General features: G+C 39.6%; 1 protein-coding gene across 3 annotated transcripts in view; it reads left to right on the forward strand.

The window, feature by feature from the left end:
* The window catches only part of sfswap (splicing factor SWAP), a 127,922-nt gene that overhangs the window by 65,729 nt on the left and 42,840 nt on the right, over positions 1-19,353 (forward strand). For all 3 annotated transcript variants that reach the window (XM_072587682.1, XM_072587681.1, XM_072587680.1), the window contains exons 11-13: positions 124-295; positions 1,975-2,187; positions 14,466-14,662. In XM_072587682.1, the coding sequence (XP_072443783.1) occupies positions 124-295; positions 1,975-2,187; positions 14,466-14,662 (582 nt within the window). The remainder of the gene's footprint in view (positions 1-123; positions 296-1,974; positions 2,188-14,465; positions 14,663-19,353) is intronic.

Here is a 19,353-nt window from a genome sequence, read left to right on the forward strand (position 1 = left end):
ATTCATTAGTTTCTGTCTTCTAGTTGTACCCTTTGCAACATATGAATTGTGTGATATCCAGATTTTCATGATTTTAAAATTGGTCTTTAATGCCTTTTACTTCTAACTTATCCTTTCTTATAGGAGACTGCAGCATCAAGCACTCTTGTCTGTTCTGAAAGCACCACAACAGATATCTTACAGTTTGAAGCACAGCAGGAAGTAACCGATACAAGTATATCTAGTGTTATGATGACCCAAACAGACTGCACCCTTTCTACTGATAAGGCTATTAGTGATGGAAAACTAATAAAAGGTAAATATAGGCTATCATATCTTGCAGGTAAAAGATATGACTGCAGATGCTGGAAACCAGATTTTGGATTAGAGTGGTGCTGGAAAAGCAGAGCAGGTCAGGCAGCATTTGAGGAGCAGGAAAATTGACGTTTCGGGCAAAAGCCCTTCATCAGGAATACAGGCAGAGTGCCTGAAGGGTGGAGAGATAAATGAGAGGGGGGTAGGATGGGAGAAAGTAGCATAGAGTACAATAGGTGAATGAGGGTGGGGATGAAGGTGATAGGTCAGAGAGGAGGGTGGAGTGGCTAGATGAAAAGGAAGATAGGCAGGTAGGACAAGTCATGGGGACAGTGCTAAGCTGAAAGTTTGGAACTGGGGTGAGGTGGGTGAAGGGGAAATGAGGAAACTGTTGAAGTCCACATTGATGCCCTGGGGTTGATATGTTCCGAGGCGGAAGATGAGGCGTTCTTCCTCCAGGCGTCGGGTGGTGAGGGAGCGGCGGTGAAGGAGGCCCAGGATCTCCATGTCCTCGGCTGAGTGGGAGGGGGAGTTGAAATGTTGGGCCACCGGGCGGTGTGGTTGATTGGTGCGGGTGTCCCAGAGATGTTCCCTAAAGTGCTCTGCTAAGAGGCGTCCAGCCTCCCCAATGTAGAGGAGACCCTCATCGGGAGCAACGGATACAATAAATGATATTGATGGATGTGCAGGTAAAACTTTGATGGATGTGGAAGGCTCCTTTGGGGCCTTGGATGGAGGTGAGGGAGGAAGTGTGGGCACAGGTTTTACACTTTCTGTGGTGGCAGGGGAAGGTGCCAGAATGGGTGGGTGGGTTGTTGGGTGGGCGTGGACCTGACCAGGTGGTCACGGAGGGAACGGTCTTTGCGGAGGGCGGAAAGGGGTGGGGAGAGAAATATATCCCTGGTGGTGGGGTCCGTTTGGAGGTGGTGGAAACCTATCACCTTCATCCTACCCCCATTCACCCATTGTACTCTTTGCTACCTTTCCCCACCCTCCTCCCTGACCTAACACTTTCATCCCTACCCCCATTCAACTATTGTACTCTATCATATCTTGCAGGAAGATAGTTTATTGAGAGACTTTTTTTAAATGCAGCTGCTAGAAATTTTGAAAGCCTAACCAAAGAGATATATGTAAGCAATAGATGTGTAAGCATGTGAAAAAGGAAAGGACCAAAGGGTCTGTTTCCATGCTGTACCACTCTATGACTCTGTGACTGCATTTGTCAGTGCTGGTATGTCTCCATCTAAACCCAGTCCTGATAGTTTTCTGTTCAGTTCAATTTTAACTAACCACTTGGAAAATATATGCTCAGGACCATTTAGTACATTTAATGCAGACTTTGGAAAATGGGCTTGAAGCAGTCAAATGATTTTGAACTTTGTTCAGTCTTTGAAATGTACTTGATCTTCATTATTCCCCAGAAAAATGGTGTTGGCTGCATTCAACATGGAATGCTGTTTACTTTGTGACCTCTGGTGCTTGTTGTACTGAATGTCCTGGGCAAAGGAAAGGCAAATTCTTACATACAATTGTGAAAGAAGCTAGTGCACACGTTGGTTAAGAAATATGTTCAATTTCAAAATTTATAAATTCACTATTGTTGAGATAAATGATAAGATTCAGCAGTTTTGTGACCATGGAAAATGTTTTATCTTATTCTAAATACATTCCTTACAGCATCTTTTGCACCAATATGTTTTGCAATAAAAGCAAAAGAAAATGACATGCTCCCTCTTGAAAAAAAGCGAGTGAAACTTGATGATGACAGTGATGAGGACCATGATGTACAGGAAGCGTCCAACATGGAGTCAACTAAAGATATAGTTTCTTCCCTTCCTCCAGAGGAGAAGAAACCCCAGCTTACTGCAGAAGAAATAGAAGCTAAGCAAGGTATGTTAATAAACATGACTTTTGCAGAGGGCATGTTTTTATAATAACTGTTCAAATTCTATGATTGAAATTGAATTTAGGATTTATTCAAATAGGAAATTGCTTATTTGCTTGAAGTTTATTCTCATAACAAAGAGCTGTAACTGTTTTCCATGCTTTGGTTTCCACATTCTAATTGCATTTGGATGCGCATATTTGCTTTAAGAAATGCTAAATTGTTGCAATGACACCCTCAAACCAAATGAACAGTATGTTTACTTAGTTACTTTGCTGGATGTGAAGGTATGTTGTGATATATATGCAATGAGCTGATAAGGCTAAGAACACACCTTTCCAAATGAAACAAACAAGTCTAATGAGGAGAAAGTGAGGACTGCAGATGCTGGAGATCAGAGTCAAAAAGTGTGGCGCTGGAAAAGCACATTCCTGATGAAAGGCGTATGTCCGAAACATCGACTCTCCTGATCCTCGGATGCTGCCAAGCAAGCCTAATCAACTGTGTACCAAGCAAGAACAAATTAGAAACTTTTACTTGAGCTTTTGATTTAGACCAAAAACATTTGGAGCAGAATTATGCTTTTTGCGTCATCGAGTCTGCTTTGCAGTTTAATCATGGCAGATCGATTTCTCAACCCTTTCCTTTTGCCTTCTACCTGTGACCTTTGGTCCCCTTACCAATTAAGAGCCTATCTATCTCTGTCTCTATCTCTGTCCAGGTTTAGGCTGGATTTACAGGTCTCAGGGGTTATAGTCTGTCTGTTATTTGGAAAACTTAGGCTTTGTAAGTGCTTGCATTCTTAATAGTAATCAAAAAAAATTGTTCTTTTTTTTGTGTGTCCTAATTTGACTTTGTCATCTATGTATGGAAACGCAAAATAGAGTGTTAAAGATTAACAGCACGGAAACAGACCCTTCGGTTCAACCCGTCCATACTGACCAGATATCCTAAATTAATCTAGTCCCATTTGCCAGCATTTCGCCAATATCCCTCTAAACTCTCCCTGTTCATATACCCATCTAGATGCTTTTTAAATTATGCAATTGTACCAGCCTCCACCAACTTCTCTGATAGCTCATTCCAAACACGCACCACCCACTGTATGAAAACGTTGCTCCTTGGGTCTCTTTTAAATTTTTCCTCTCTCACCTTAAAACTATGCCCTCTAGATTTGGACTCCCCCACCCTGGTGAAAAGGTCTTGTCTATTTACCCTATCTATGCCCTCATGATTTTATAAATCTCTATACGGTCACCCTTTAGCCTCCGACGCTCCAGGGAAAACAGCCCCAGCCTATTCAGCCTCTCCCTGTAGCTCAAACCCTCCAACCCTTGCAATGTCCTTGTAAATCCTTTCTGAACCCTTTCAAGTTTCACAACATCCTTCCTATAGAAGGGAGACCAGAGTTGCATGCAGTATTCTAAAAGTGGCCTAACCAATGTCCTGTACAGCTACAACATGACCTCCCAACTCCTTTCCTCAATGCACTGACCAATAAAGGCAAGCGTACCAAATATCATCACCACTCTTCTGTCTACCTGCGACTCCGCTTTCAAGGAACAAAGAACCTCCACTCCATGATCTCTTTGTTCAACAACACATTAAGTATATAAAGTGACTTGCCTTCCCAAAATTCAGTATCTCATATTTATCTAAATTAAACTCCGTCTGCCACTCCTTGACCCATTGGCCTGTCTGATCAAGATCCAGTTGTACTCTCAGGGTATCTTCTTCACTGTCCGCTGCACCTCCAACTTTGGTGTCATTTGCAATCTTAACCATACCTCCTGTGTTCACATCCAAATCATCTTATATACATGACTAAAAGCACCAGACCTAACACCAATCTTTGTGGCATACCACTGGTCACAGGCCTCCAGTCTGAAAAACAACCCTCTACCACCACCGTCTGTCTTCTACGTTTTGAGCCAGTTTGTATTTTGCTATCCTCAACCATCACTTGAGTTGGTAATTGAATTGATGCCAAAGTGTGGCCATTTTTTACTTTAGGACCTGGCATTCAAACCTAATTCAGAACGCATTATAATCAATCTGATTTGCAGCATTAGCCTAAACTACATTACCTATTGGAAGGATGTTTTCTTATACCCATTGAAGTTATCAGCATACAGTGAAAAATTCCATAGATCTTTCCATTGTGCCACTTGCTTAAAAGATAATCGAGTAAGCAATTGCCCCAACCACTCCGTGTAAAAGTTTCTCTCACAGATAACTCACATTTTTACTTCGCGCATAAATTTCAGTCACGGGAGATGAACAAAGAAAATAAAGCTGCATCAAAGGAAGCTAAATATTCACCAGCTGATAGTATTGATATTGCAAACTTTTCTCCTACTTTGAGGAAAAAAAACAAAGCATGGCAGCCAGTTAGTTGAAAAATCACAGAATTACTCTAATTTGTAGAGTGGACTATAATGTGAGTATATGACAAAAGATACTTAATACTCATCCATGCAGACATGTGCCAGTCGAAGAGAATTGTATGCCATTGTATTATTTTTATTGGGTGTCGATGGCAAGGCCAGCATTTGTGGCTTATTGCTAACAGTTCTTGTGAAGGTGGTGGTGAGCCTCGGTGAATTGTTGCAGTTCATCTGATACAGTTACATGCACTGCACTATTAAGATGGAAGTTTGAGGATTTTGATCAGATAACAGTGAAAGAAGGCTGATATTGTCCTGTGTTGTAGCTTCAGAACATAGAACATTATAGGACAGTACAGGCCTTTCGGCCCTTGATGTTGCGCCGACCTATGGAACCAATCTGAAGCCTATCTAACCTACACTATTCCATTTTCATCCATATGTCTATCCAATGACCATTTAAATGCCCTTAAAGTTGGCGAGTCTATGACTGTTGCAGGCAGTATGTTCCACGCCCTTACTACTCTGAGTAAAGAAACTACCTCTGACATCTGTCATATATCTATCACCCCTCAATTTAAAGCTATGTCCCCTCATGCTAGCCATCACCATCAGATGAAAAAGGCTCTCACTGTCCACCCTATCTAACCCTCTGATTATCTTAAATGTCTCAATTAAGTCATCTCTCAACCACCTCCTCTCTAATGAAAACAGCCTCAAGTCCCGCAGACTTTCCTTATATGACTTTCCCTCCATACCAGGCAGCATCCTAGTAAATCTCCTCTGAACCCTTTTCCACATCCTTCCTATAATGTGGTGACAAGGTTGGATACCAGGCTTAATGATGGTTGAATGAGGTTCATCTAAACCTTGGATGAGTTTGAAGATTGCGATGGAATTTTGCTGGTTCTTGTGGCCCTCAAAGCCTTCCAAATGTACATTTTTGAGTTGTTTGTTGTCATCAAATGCTGACAGACATACAGGCCAAATATCTTGGCTACAGATTTTGGTTAGATACATTGTTGAGAATGTATCCCCTTCTGGGTGATTTTATGATCTTAAAATGGCTGAACCTATGAAAATTGGAGAGTGTAGAGTGCACTTTTCTGTCTCTGTTCTGATGAATTATGTACATGGAATTTGCTTTGTCGACAAAGACATGAGCAAAACAAAAGCTTCCAAACCACATGAAAATTGCAGCTACCTCTCAATGATGAATATACCTCATTTGACATGACCTGTTGTTTGCAAACTTAATTTAGACACTGCTTTAAGGTCTGGTATCCAGTCTCATTTTTATATTCCCTTTAAAAGATTTCATGCACATGAGTATTATGGCACCATCTTGATAAACATAGCGCACTATAATGACATGCTCTTGTAAACTTGCAGCGCCTCTCCTGGCAAGAGAGTATGTTAACGGTGTGGAACATTTACGTAAGCAATTTCAGGTATAAATGTGGGGATTAGAATTCACAATGGAAAGTTGACAGGTAATATGTGCAGGCATGCATTTTTAATAAATATAGGAATTTAAGCAGGTATTCTGTGTCAACATTTAAAGGCAGTTCTCAATACACTGCTTCATGTATCTCTAAAGAGCAAATTGGGAGTGCGTAGTATAATTGTACTGCATGTTGAGATTTGATTGTACTTCTCTTTGCTATACCATCCACCCTTGTCTTAAATGTAATTGGTTGTAACGGAACAATATTTATTTCCCAGTTGCATTACTCTTCATGAGCTGATTTTAATTGAATAAAAGGGATACCTCTTCACGAAGGATAATGATTTATGACTTTCAAAAGAAATGAATAAAATCATGAAAGATGATCCCCAAAGTACTGCAGCTTCCATATTGAAAACGAATTTGGCTTTTTCATTCACTGCAAATCAGAGGGCATATTCTATACTGATGAAATTGGAGAATACAGTTCCAAAAATTCTATTTAAAACTTCCAGGAATTTCATATGATGGAAGCATTGGCAATGTTTGTAAATTACCAGGCTAGTTAGTAGCTACTTAAACTGATGTAATTTAGTCAAGCTTCACTGAGCACTGCTCTATAATTTAGATGACCATTTGCTCAAGCAAACAGTGATTGGCATTTTATATAATACCCTAAAAGCAATATCTCCGAAATTAAGTGCTGACAAAGCTCAGGCTCGTGTTATCTTAGTCTGTAGAATGTGGTCTTAAATATTTACCATTGGAAGCTGTGACGAACTATTTAACTGTCTACTACCTGGGTTGCATTATACAAAGCTGGCACTGACTCTAGCTGAGTTGTGTCTTACCATGTCTCAATGACTCTATAATATTGCAAATGATTCCTTATTTTCTAAATTAATCAAAAAGAAACAGACTGCCTGGTATCACATTTAACCTTGTTTTTAAATTCTGTAATGATCTTGCCACTCCAGAAATCCATGTCTCAGTGATTTCCTGCAGCCCTCAAATATAAGCATCTTTCCTATTTTAATTACTGTGCTGTTCACAGACATGGTTTCATGGTCTGCCTGGGCCCTAAGCTCTCTGATTCCTTCCCTAACCCCCTCTACTTGACTCTTTAAAATGTTCTTTAAATCTGCCACATTAAACTGGCCATTTGTCACTTGTCCTAATATTTCTTTGTGACAAATCTTTCTTGATAATGTGAAGTGCTATGGATTGGGTTTCTCTTTTAAAGTCATATATAAATGCAAGTTGGTTTAAAAGTTGCTTTGTGATTGCACAGGCAGTAATGGCAAATAAGTGTGCAGTGCTAGTACTGATATCATGGCATATTGAACTGATGTCAGCTGGACTGTTGATGAGAAAGTGGAGGAATTGTTTGAGGTTACTCTCTTTGATGACCATCCAATGACTTATTGGATACCCCCACAAGTCCAGACATTCATAAGGATGTGATGGGTTTCTCCTGTAATGCTCCCTGAGTTTACTGCTGTTTTCGACCATTGTCAGGTATGCAGAGTCTATACTCAAATCTTAGTTAAGGTTAAGGGCTTCAAAAAAAAAACGACTGGACAAGAAACAAAGTTTGTTTGTAGTTAACAAATAAAATACTATCATTCCTTTTTCAAAAAAAACCTTACATTTACGTAAAGCGTTTCATAACTTCAAGATCTTCCTTAAGTACTTTAACACCTAATGATGTACTTCTTGAAATGTACTTACTGTGGTAATGGAGGAAACATACTAGTCAATTTATGCACACCAAATTCCACAAGCATCCAAGTAATGACCAAATAAATAATCTGTTTTTGGAATGTTGAATGAAGAGTAAATATTCTCTAGGTAACTTGTGAGATTGCTTCTGCTCCACTTCAGAGTAGTGCCAATGGATTTTTCACATGCACCTTGGAAACCAGACATCTTAATGATGGCATTTGAGTAATACAGCAATTACTCAGTAGTGCACTTGTGGGTGTTTGCCTACATTTAGTGCTGTAATATTTGGAATGGGACCTGAGTCCATAACTTTGTGACTCAACATGCAACCCACTAAGCCTAATAACTCTACACGATTGAATAGGTTATTTATAATAGTATAAAGAAGTTAAATTTATGTATGATGTTCCAGATGATGTATAAAAAATAAATTAAACTTCTGAAACTGGAATTTAGTGGTGCTTTGTGTGGGATTCCTAATTGACGACAACTTTCCTCTCTATACCATGCAGTATGGATTTACTCCCACCATTACTGTTGATTCTTCAGCAAAATATCTTGGAGGATGTTGTGGAGAATTATTTTCGCAGTAATTCTATCTATGAAGGCTGCTGTGCATGCTAAAACCATTTTGTGCCTCAGATATTTTACAGAGAGCAGAAACACTAATGACATATGCAGGTAGAGCTACTGCATAACCCAAATGGCATAAAAATAAGTTCTTTATCTAGTCAAGATGGTAAAACCCATATGCTTTGGTTTCTTGATTTTGCCCCCAAGTAAAATGACCCCTGACATAGTAAATTGAGTGAAAGCAAGCTACTGCAGCTGCTGGAGATCTAAAATGGCAACAGGAAATGCTGGAGATTCTCAACAGGTCTGGCAGCATTTGTGAAGAGAGAAACAGAGTTAACATGTTGTCTCCAATGTCACACTTTTTTTTCAGGACTTTTTTTGAGGGCTGGAAAATATTGTTTTTTATGGTGTTAATAAAAGGGATGGGGAAGAAAGTGGAACAGAGGGTGTGAGAGTGCCTATAACAAAAGGCAGATAAATTGAATGTTGTAATCAGTAAGAGCTTTAGAATATGTTCCTTATAATGTAAGATTGAGGCTTAATATTGGAAAAATATTGCCCTGGGAATCCTCAGCATTGACTCCAAGCCCCATGAAATCTCATGGCGTCCGGTCAAACATGGTCAATGAAACCACACATATGCCACCTGCTGCCCTCCCTCAATTGAATGAAGTGTCTGCTCTGGTCCACAGCCCTCCAAAACTTTCCTACTCATGTATTTGTCCAAACATCTTCTAAACCTTGTAATTGTATCCACATCCACCACTTCTTCTGGAAGTTCATTCCACAGATGAACTACCCTCTGTATAAAAATATTGTCCCTCATAACTTTTTAAAATCTCTCACCTTAAAAATGTTCCCCCTAGACAATTACCATTAACTATTTACACCCCTCATTATGTTATAAACTAGTATAAGGTCACCTCTCAACCTCCTACATTCCAGTGAAGAAAGGTCCTAGCCTACCCAGCCTTTTTTTATTATACTCAAGCCTTCCATCCCTGGCATCATCTTTCTGGTAAATCTCTTCTGAACCCTCTCCAGTTTATTAATATCTTTCTTATAACTGGGCGATTCTAATTCTTAAGTGGTTGAGAATGTAAAGTTTAGAAGAATAACTGAGACCTTCTGCAAACATATAGGATTTTTAGATAACTTATTAGGGATTGGTCGTTTCCCATTGTGGGATAGTCTCGGACTAGAGAGCCTTATCTCAGAGTAAGTCATCGCACATTTAATGCAGGGATGAAGAATTTCTTCTGTCAGAGGAGTGTGAATTAGTGGAATTTTTTTTATTGCAGAAGACTGTCAAGGTTGTGTCATTAAGTATGTTCAAGGCTAAGATAGAGAAAGTTTTAATCAGTAAGGCGATCACGGATTACGGGCAAAAGACTGGAAAGTGGAATTAAAGGTGATCAGATCAACCATGATCTAATTGAATAGCAGTCTCAATAAGTTGAATGGCCTATTTCTACTACTCCCCCTTATGGTCTTAAATACTGACCAATCCAGTAATGCTAAGTTTCCAGAATGGAAATGTAAGGAAATGTGAGATCCAAGTTGAAATTGTAAATGCCAGTGGATTTTCCAGACGTACGTCCTGGCATTCTAGTGCTTGCAAATGTCAATCATGCTGTTTTGTTCCAGTAAGAAGTATGCAGTTTTGAGCAGCTATTTGTGATTGACTGAGAGGTTGGAGAGTTGTCATTCCATCTGTTTCCTCTAGGGTTTTCTGTTTCCTTTGCTGAGAACATTTAAATTCTGTGTTGCAGAAATAAGGAGCAATTATTTTTATGTTCAGCCAGCCCCAATTCATACATCCTGTATGAATATTATCATAGAATCCCTACAGTACGGAAAGAGAGCATTTGGTTCATTGAGTCTGCAACATCCCTTTGACGATCGTTCCACCTGGACCCAGCTTCCGACTCTATTCCTATAACCCTGCATTTCTCATAGCTATTCCACCTAGCCTGCATATTCTTGGACTCTATGGGACAATTTAGCATAGCCAATCCACCTAACCTGCACATCTTTGGACTGTAGGATGAAACCAGAGCACCTGGAAAGTAGACATGGAAAATGTGCAGGCTCAACACAGTGAGTCACCTAAGATGATAACCACTGACACATCGTGCTGCCCTCTGTGTTCTCACAAGTAATGGGCAAATACAGGATTGCTTTATATTTGTGCAAATTCTCTCCATTTGCTAATCTAGCCATGCTGCGCATGCAAAGGACTTTTCTGTCCTCCCTGCTACCTCTTCCCCTCTCTCGATACCACCCTTTGCTAGACAATTCAGAGCATAATGTTGAGAACTGTTTTCACACTATATAAAGAGACCGCATGAGTTTGGTAAGTCATTGTGTAGGTTTCCTTCTGTTGCTGACAGTTCTCCTCTTTAATATTGAGGCATTGTTCTGTAGTTCTTAGTGATAAATATTGCTACTAATCTTTAACTATGCACATTGATTTGATTGGTATGGGCCATGATTTCCAAAACTAATGTGATGAGCATGTTTAATAAATTGAATCATCCCAATTTTCCTTTTGGTTCACAGTCTTCTGCAGCTGTTTTCATAAGCAAGCCACGTCCCATCACGATCTGTCGTCTTTGTTTTTCACTCGCTTCCTCGTAGTGCTAATGAAATCTTGGCCTTACAAATAATCTTGATTAATGTAAACTAAATGCCTTGGGAGATGCATAAGACTGCCACTCTCTTCAGAATGTCTTGTTGGAAACAACACAGGATGAGAACAAGAGTCATAGAGATATACAGCATGGAAACAGACCCTTTGGTCCAATTTGTCCGTGCCGACCAGATATCCTGATCTAATCTAGTCCCATTTGCTAGCACTTGGCCTATGTCCCTCGAAAACTTTCCTGTTCATATACCCATCCAGATGCCTTTTAAGTGCTGCAATTGTACCATTGTACCAGCCTCCTCCACTTTCTGTGGCAGCTCATTCCATACATGTACCACTTCTCTACACGAAAAAGCTGCTGCTTCGATCCCTTTTTTATCGTTCCCATCTCACCCTAAATTTAAGGCCTCTCGTTCTGGACTCCCCCATGCAAGGGAAAAGACTGTCTATTTATAGTCCAACAGGTTTATTTGGAAGCACTATGTTTTGGAGTGCTGCTCCTTCATCAGGTGGTTGTCTCCGAAACCTAGTGCTTCCAAATAAACCTGTTGGACTATAACCTGGTCGCTGTGTGATTTTTAACATTGTACACCCCAGTCCAACACTGGCACCTCCAAATCTTGTCTTTTTATCCGATCCATGCCCTTATGATAATATAAACCTCTATCAGGTCACCCCTCGGCCTCCAATGCTCCAGGGAAACAGCCCTAGGCTATTCAGCCTCTCCCTATAGCTCAAATCCTCCAACCAGGGCAACATCTTTGTAAATCTTTTCTGAACCTTTTCAACTTTCACAACATCCTTCTGATATTAAAGAGACCAGAATTACACACACTGTTCCAAAAGTAGCCGAACCAGTGTCCTGTACAGCCACAACATGACCTCCCAACTTCTATACTCAATACTCTGACCAAAGAAGGAAAGCATACCAAACACCACCTTCACTATCCTATCTTATCTGCAAGTCTACTTTCAAGGAACTATGAACCTGCACTCCAAGGTCTCTTTGTTCAGCAACACTCCCTAGGACCTTACCATTAAGTGTATAAGTCCTGCTTTTCCAAAATGCAGAAGTTCTTAAAAGGTAATGTTGCTGTACTCGTCTTTTCCTGTATGACGCAGAGAATTAAAAGTAGAGATTTTGCATGCTATCAGCGTTCTCTGGATTAAATAATAGCTATTCAGTTGTAGTTTGCATGAATAGTACATCAAAGTTTGTGAGAAGATTTGTAGCTCGGGTGCTCGTTGTTGTGGTTCTATTATAGGACAAGCCAAACGGAGAACAGCCAGAGAATTCCTAGAGGCATGGCACTCATCCACAGATTCTATCAACAAACACATCGACCTGGACTCCATATACCGGCCACTGCAGCGGACGGCTGGAACTGACAACCAGAAGCAGCAGAGACAAGCCACTATAAATGCCGGAGGAAAGATCACAGAAGCGCTTCACAGGAGGCTCCCAAGCACTGAGGATGTCACCTAGACAGGGGACGAAACGTCTGCAACACAAATTCTCAGTTCGGCGAACAGAACCACAACATGAATAGTAGTGTCTGAGTATCTTTGGGCAGACTAGATTAGTGGTGCCAGTAGATATGCTTTTTCAGCTAACTTGGTGTAGGCTGGACATTAAATCTGGGAACTTTGAAATGTACAGTTATGGGTCAACTTGCTGTTATTGAAACAGGCTGTTCATTAGCTGGAACATGTTATGTGTGATCAGTGCCAGATATATGGCCATTGGCCAGTTTTGATGCCTCCATTTGGAAAACCGAGACTGCGGTCTATGTTCTCTTCATAATGCCTGTGAAGCCAAGATTTTGTTTTCTTTTACTTTTGTGTTCCAAGTAATAAAGCTGGCATATTGAGCGGTTAGATCAATAACCATTTAAAAGTTGAGTTAATGGTAGAGCTGCATTAAGTTGTCTTAGTAAATTAGATTTTTACACACTGAAATGATTATACTGATTGATCTGTAATATTTCTAAATTGAAATATGAAGTTTTTGAGGTTAATTGTTTGGAAACATTGGAGCTAAGGTAAGTTGTTGAGTTGCAGATATTGCCCCAGCTGAACATTACTTATGTTGTCAGTTCAATTCTTGCTCTGTTTACAGTTTGGACTGGCAATAATGGGTAACTGTGATTTATTTTGTAATATTCCCACAATCTGTTCATTGGAAAGTTTATAATCTGATATGGCAATGTCCTTAGTCTTTTATTTTTGCAGGTCTTGTCATAATTGTATTTATCCACACTCTCACACTAGTTCATGAAGATAGTTCTCATAAACTGTATTGCTGAGAGAAGGTAGCAGATTTTGAATCCTGACCTCTGAGAAGATTGTTTTTATATTTGCGTGCACTCATCTATTTTTAATGAGATAGGGGAGTGCTGATGCATGCCAACTATTCATCAAGCATTTTTATAATGTGTAGGACCTTGGAGCTATGAACAGATAAGACTTGTTACTATTGAAAAGAATGCATCGAAATGATGACCTGTAGTGTGCTTCGGACATGTACTTGAACTCTCCCCAATTTGCAGTTTACAGTTCCACAACTCAACATTCCCATAAAATATAGGGATTCTAAGTCACAGCAAGGAACAATTTATTTGCAAACCAGTGTTAAAAATTAGTGAATTATTAAAATATTTTTTCCTGTTCAAATATGCACAATTTTATTCTTCTCTGATTGAAATTCACATGTTTAAAGGCTGCAGGTGCACACTTGCAAGGAGACATCGATGCAAGCTCTCTTCAGGGGAGCAAGGCAGAAATTGACTTAACCACATGGTTTTGTTGATCACGTTTATGCTCAGTGAAGTCTCAGTCCACTAAATGTAGGTCTTCAAGCTGATAAATAAAAGTTATGTTTATTCTGCACCAAGATGAAACATCGCCAGTATAGTTCAGAAGTCTAGTTCTGAAGAAGGATAACTGGGTTCAAACTGTTAATTCTCCTTTCTGTCCATTGGTGCTGCCAGACCTGCAGCGTTTCTCCAGCATTTTCTGTTTTCGTTTCAGATCTTTAGCATCTGCTGTTTTTTGTATTATTTTAGTGTGAGATTTTATTAGTTTATTGTATTTAATATCTTGTTGAACTTGAATTTTTTTCTGGAAGAAATGCCTGGAAATATGGTGAAAGCAAGTTCAGTTGAGGCATTCAAGAGGGCATTATTTCTTTTATCCAAATAATCAAACAAGGAAACAGTGTGCATGGTATGGGGAAAAGTCAAAGATTGGCACTTGGCTACAGAACCAGTGTAGGCACGATGGATCAAATGATCACCTTCCATACTGTAATAATTTTCTAATTCTCTTCCAGCAATACCAAGCCATTCCATCTAAAGTATAGCTACGTATGCAAACTATCCATTTGTTTACCCTAATTTTCACATAATGGATCTTGCACCTCTGAATATTCAGTCTTGTATGTTTCCCCTCATAAAGGAATATTCCATAAATGTAATTGGTGTTTTCTGTTCCTGGTTGCAGCCAAGCAGAAGCTGGAGGACAGACTGGCAGCAGCAGCAAGGGAGAAGCTTGCGCAGGCTTCAAAAGAGTGCAAGGAAAGGCAGCTACAGGCAGAACGCAAAAAGAGAGCAGCACTTTTCCTACAAAATTTGAAAACTCCCACAACCTCAGGAGATTTGGAAGCAATAACTATGGAAGAAAGCTCCCAAAGTATGCAGGTCAGTCAAGTTCAGCAGCTTTTACATATTTTTTTAAAAACTGGCAAATATTACCCTGCCACCTGCAGCATCCTAGTTAATTCTGGAGCAACCTTGAGGAAGGGACTTAGATCTGACCTGACTTCTGTTTCTGCATCAATGCTGTCTGACTACAGATTATTTTCAACTTCATCTGTTGTGGTTGCCTTCATTATAAAAGTTGTCACTTAAATTATTTAGCTAATGATTTCTTAAATAGGTAAAAAGAAATTTGAACTTCTTTCCATAGTATTCCACATATATCAATAGATTATTAATATATCAGCATTAATATTTTATGTAAATTCATAGGCATACAATAATAAAGTTCACACTAACAAGCTTATTCATAAATCTTTTCCCATTTAAATCTTTTGAGGAAGCATTTGCAGAAATACTCTGCTCTCCGAACAGCAAGCAGAACTCAGGGATATTTGTCCATTGCGTCTCCTGACCTTTGACCTGGTCCGTTCCCTTCTCTTTCTCCTTTACCACCAGTGACCATAACAATACAGGATCCCTAGGCCTCATGCCCTGTAAGTCACTTAATTGTCTCTCGATGTACCTATACACACCAAATGACATCCAATTCTTTTCCCAATTTGATGTTGCCTGGCCCCTTTTGAATGAATCCGCACGCGCCATATAATGTAAATATTGTGTTATTCATTTCCCCTAAACATCCTTTCAACATTAGAATTTGACTTCGCAGTGACAGAATATTAGATATGTGGCCAGAAGCAGCTTGGGGCTGTCTGTCTACCATGGGATGAGAGCTCTGGCCATAGCTCTAACTTACTGATTGTATAGCTTGTAAATAATGCACATAGCAGTATGAAAGCTGCTCGATGCCTTCCATCGCAGTTTTTGAGCTCAGTACCAGCTAGGTGACCAAAACTCAATAAGGGGATGTAATATTCTCTCACCCTTCCTAATCATGTGGCTCGATGTGATTGCATAAAATGTGGTGAGCTTGTGTTTTATGTGCTTCATTTTGAGAACAAATCACAAGCTTCGCTTCCAAATTTACAATTTTGTTTTGGTGTTGTATAGCTTTACAAGGCTGGTGAGTCATCAAAGCACTATATTCAACAGAAAAATGCTGTTCAAAACTGGGTTAAAGTACACGCCTTCAACCATTTTGTTCAGTACTGTAATGACGTTTTTAATGACACTTGGTAGGGCCAAAGGGCAAGACCACAATGTCCTAAGAAAATAAAAGATAGAAGTAGAAGTAGACCATTCAGTTTTTTGCATTTGCATACCATTCAATGTGATTAAGACTGATCATCTATCTCAACTTTGTCTTCCTGACTTTAAGTTCCTGATTCCCTTCACTATTCAAACATTTAAAATCTTCTGTCTTAATTTTAACCATCCAGAATTCTAAGGCAAAGATTTACAGTCTTAGAGCTGAGAAATTTCTTCTCAGTCTGAAAGTGACTAGCCCCCTTATTCTGAGACTGTGACCCCTAGTTTTAAACTCCCAGCTGAGGGACTCACCCTTCCAGTGTCTAACCTGCTAATCCCTTAAGATTCTTTTATGTTTCAATTACATCACCTCCCCCTTTCTTTAAACTCCACAAAATGGATAGGCGTAGTCTGTACAATCTCTCCTCATTGGGCAATGTCTTGATCCTTGGAATCAAGTCTCTCGTGAAACTTTATTGCACTCCCTGAAAGCTAAGTGTGTCCCTCTTTGGTACGAAGACCATAACTAAATAGGTGTAACTGCAGAAACCCATAAACTTCTGTCTCTTTGTAATATACACTAGTGTACCATTTACTTTCCTAATTGCGAACTGTCCTTTTCATGTTACCGTTGTGTTCTGTGTACAAGAATATTCAGATCCATATAAATACCAGCCAGTTTCTCTCTCTTTCAAAAAAAAACTGTACTCGTGGTTAGTAAGTAGTTTGTTGTTTAACCAATATTTCAAACACCTTACAAAAAACAACCTTTGGGTATCCAATTATTCAAAAGTTGCAGGCTACCTCCTACATTCTGAAATGCGCTAGTTAACATGTTTAATCTTACTGATGAAGCCTTGAAAGTAATTTGATGAAATCAGACAGGAAGGATTTGCTGTTATTGTCAAACGTCTGTCACGATGGCTGTTCAGGCTGTTCACAATACATGGATCACTGTGTTCCATGCCTATCTGATTGATGTTATGAAGTGGGTTTCTTTGAGGAGTACTTTATTTTGAGTATTAAATTGGTTTTGTTAAAATTACGGTAAATATTTAGCTTTGTGGGAGGATGAACAACCTGCATGAATGGTTAGTGAGCTAACAGCCCTCAATAGCTTCCCTTCATTTCACATCAATGGGTCATACTTCAAAGCTTGAATAGACGTGATGATACTTAAGAAACATATCCACCTGTAGATAGCAACAGCAGCTCCTGTGTTCTTTTGTTTCCTGAAAAATTGTGAGGTTTTGTTAATCAATTCCGGACAGTGTAGGTTACTGACAAAATAATGTTTGCACGTTCTTTATAGATTATATCTATAGTTTAAAGGTCACTAAAGAACACATTAAGAGTGAACTAAATTCTCCGTCTCCTTTGTTAATCCAGTACCACATTAACCTCACTACATTGCACTAAACCTGAAAGTAGTGGGAATTGGCATCTTGCTTGCATGAATGAAGATTGCATTCTTAGTCATAGTTTAGCATCATACTTTAAACTTCTCAAGCAGCTGCAAACTAATGAAGACCTGAGCATTTGCTGAACTGGCGAGTTTTGAAAAGATCTGAAGCTCAGATTGAGGTTCTGGACGTAGGTTTGCTCGCTGAGCTAGAAGGTTCGTTTTCAGACGTTTTATCACCATACTAGGTAACCTCTTCAGTGAGTTCCCAGCCAAAGCACTGCTGATGATTCCTGTTTTCTGTTTATATGTTTGGGTTTCTTTGGGTTGGTGATGTCATTTCCTGTTCTTTTTTGCACGGTGTGGTAAATGGGATCCAAGTCAATGTGTTTGTTGATAGAGTTCCGGTTGGAATGCCATGCTTCTAGGAATTCTCATGCGTGTCTCTGTTTGGCTTGTTCTACGATGGATGTGTTGTCCCAGTCGAAGTGGTGTCCTTCCTTATCTGTATGTAAGGATACTAGTGAGAGAAGGTCATGTCATTTTGGTGTTCATGTATTCTGGTGTCTAGTTTTCTGCCTGTTTGTCCAATGTAGTGTTTGTTACAGTTCTTGCATGGTATTTTGTAAATGACTTTAGAGTTGCTTGTTGTCTGTATGACATCTAGGAATGGCAGGGTCGTTCAAGTTCATTAGCTGCTGTTTTTGTGTGTTGTGGATTTGTGGGCTACCATGTTGCCATGGGATCTGAGTAGCCTTGCAGTCATTTCTGAGACGTCTATGACATAGGGGAGAGTGGCTAGGGTTTCTGGGTGCATTTTGTCTGCTTATTTGGGTTTGTTGCTAAGAAACCGGCAGACTGTGTTCATTGGGTATCCATTCTTTTTGAACACACTGTATAGGTGATTTTCCTCTGCTCTGCGTAGTTCCTCTGTTCTGCAATGTGTGGTGGCTCATTGAAATAATGTTCTGATGCAGCTTCCTTTGTGAATGTCGGGATGATTGCTTTTGTAGTTCAATATTTAGTCTGTATGTGTTGTTTTCCTATAGACACTGGTTTGATGTTCCCCATTGGCTGTTCGCTGAACTGTGACATCTAGGAATGGCAGTTTGTTGTTGTTTTCCTCCTCTTAGTGAATTTTATGCCAGTAAGGGTATTATTGATGGTCTTGAAGGTTTCCTCTAATTTGTTTCATATAGTGATGACAAAGGTGTCATCCACATAGCAGAGCCAAAGTTTGGGTTGAATACGGACAACAAGCAAAACTGATGTCATGTACAAAATACCGTTCAAGAACTGTAACAAACACTATGTTGGACAAACAGGTAGAAAACTAGCCACCAGGATACATGAACATTTGCTAGCCATGAAACAACATGACCCTCTCTCACTAGTATCCTCACATACAGTTAAGGAAGGACACCACTTCGACTGGGACAACACATCCATCGTAGGACAAGCCAAACAGAGACACGCATGAGAATTCCTAGAAGCATGGCATTCCAACCGGAACTCTATCAACAAACACATTGACTTGGATCCCATTTACCACACCCTGTGAAAAAGAACAGGAAATGACATCACCAACCCAAAGAAACCCAAACGTATAAATAGAAAATAGGAATCATCAGCAGTGCTTCGTCCAGAGGCTCACTGAAGATGGTGACAAAATGTCTGAAAATAAACCTTCCAACTCAGTGAGCAAAACCTACTTCTGTTTGTTGAGCTGTTAGTTATTTTGCTTCATACACACTTTGAGCCCTAAAAATACAACTGAGAAAATATGGAAATTGATTCAGCTCTGTTCTTAAGATCTTACTGGTTGATGCTTTACTGTTTTTCGAAGTCCTTTACATCTGTGGAACTGTTGCAAGTAGACGTTAAGCAATGGATTTTCATTTATGTAATTCCTTAATGTAGAAAATATCCAAAGGTGCTTTTGAGACATGAGACAAACTGATGACAAGCCAAAGAAGTGTTGATAAGTTACTAAAAGTGGTTCTTTTGTCATAACATTTAAAATGTATGAAAAGTCTGCAAATGCTGTTACCTGCTGATTTGGCAGAGTATTCTCTGTCTC

Source organism: Chiloscyllium punctatum, chromosome 17 (genome assembly GCF_047496795.1).
Source record: "Chiloscyllium punctatum isolate Juve2018m chromosome 17, sChiPun1.3, whole genome shotgun sequence".
Lineage (NCBI taxonomy): Eukaryota > Metazoa > Chordata > Chondrichthyes > Orectolobiformes > Hemiscylliidae > Chiloscyllium > Chiloscyllium punctatum.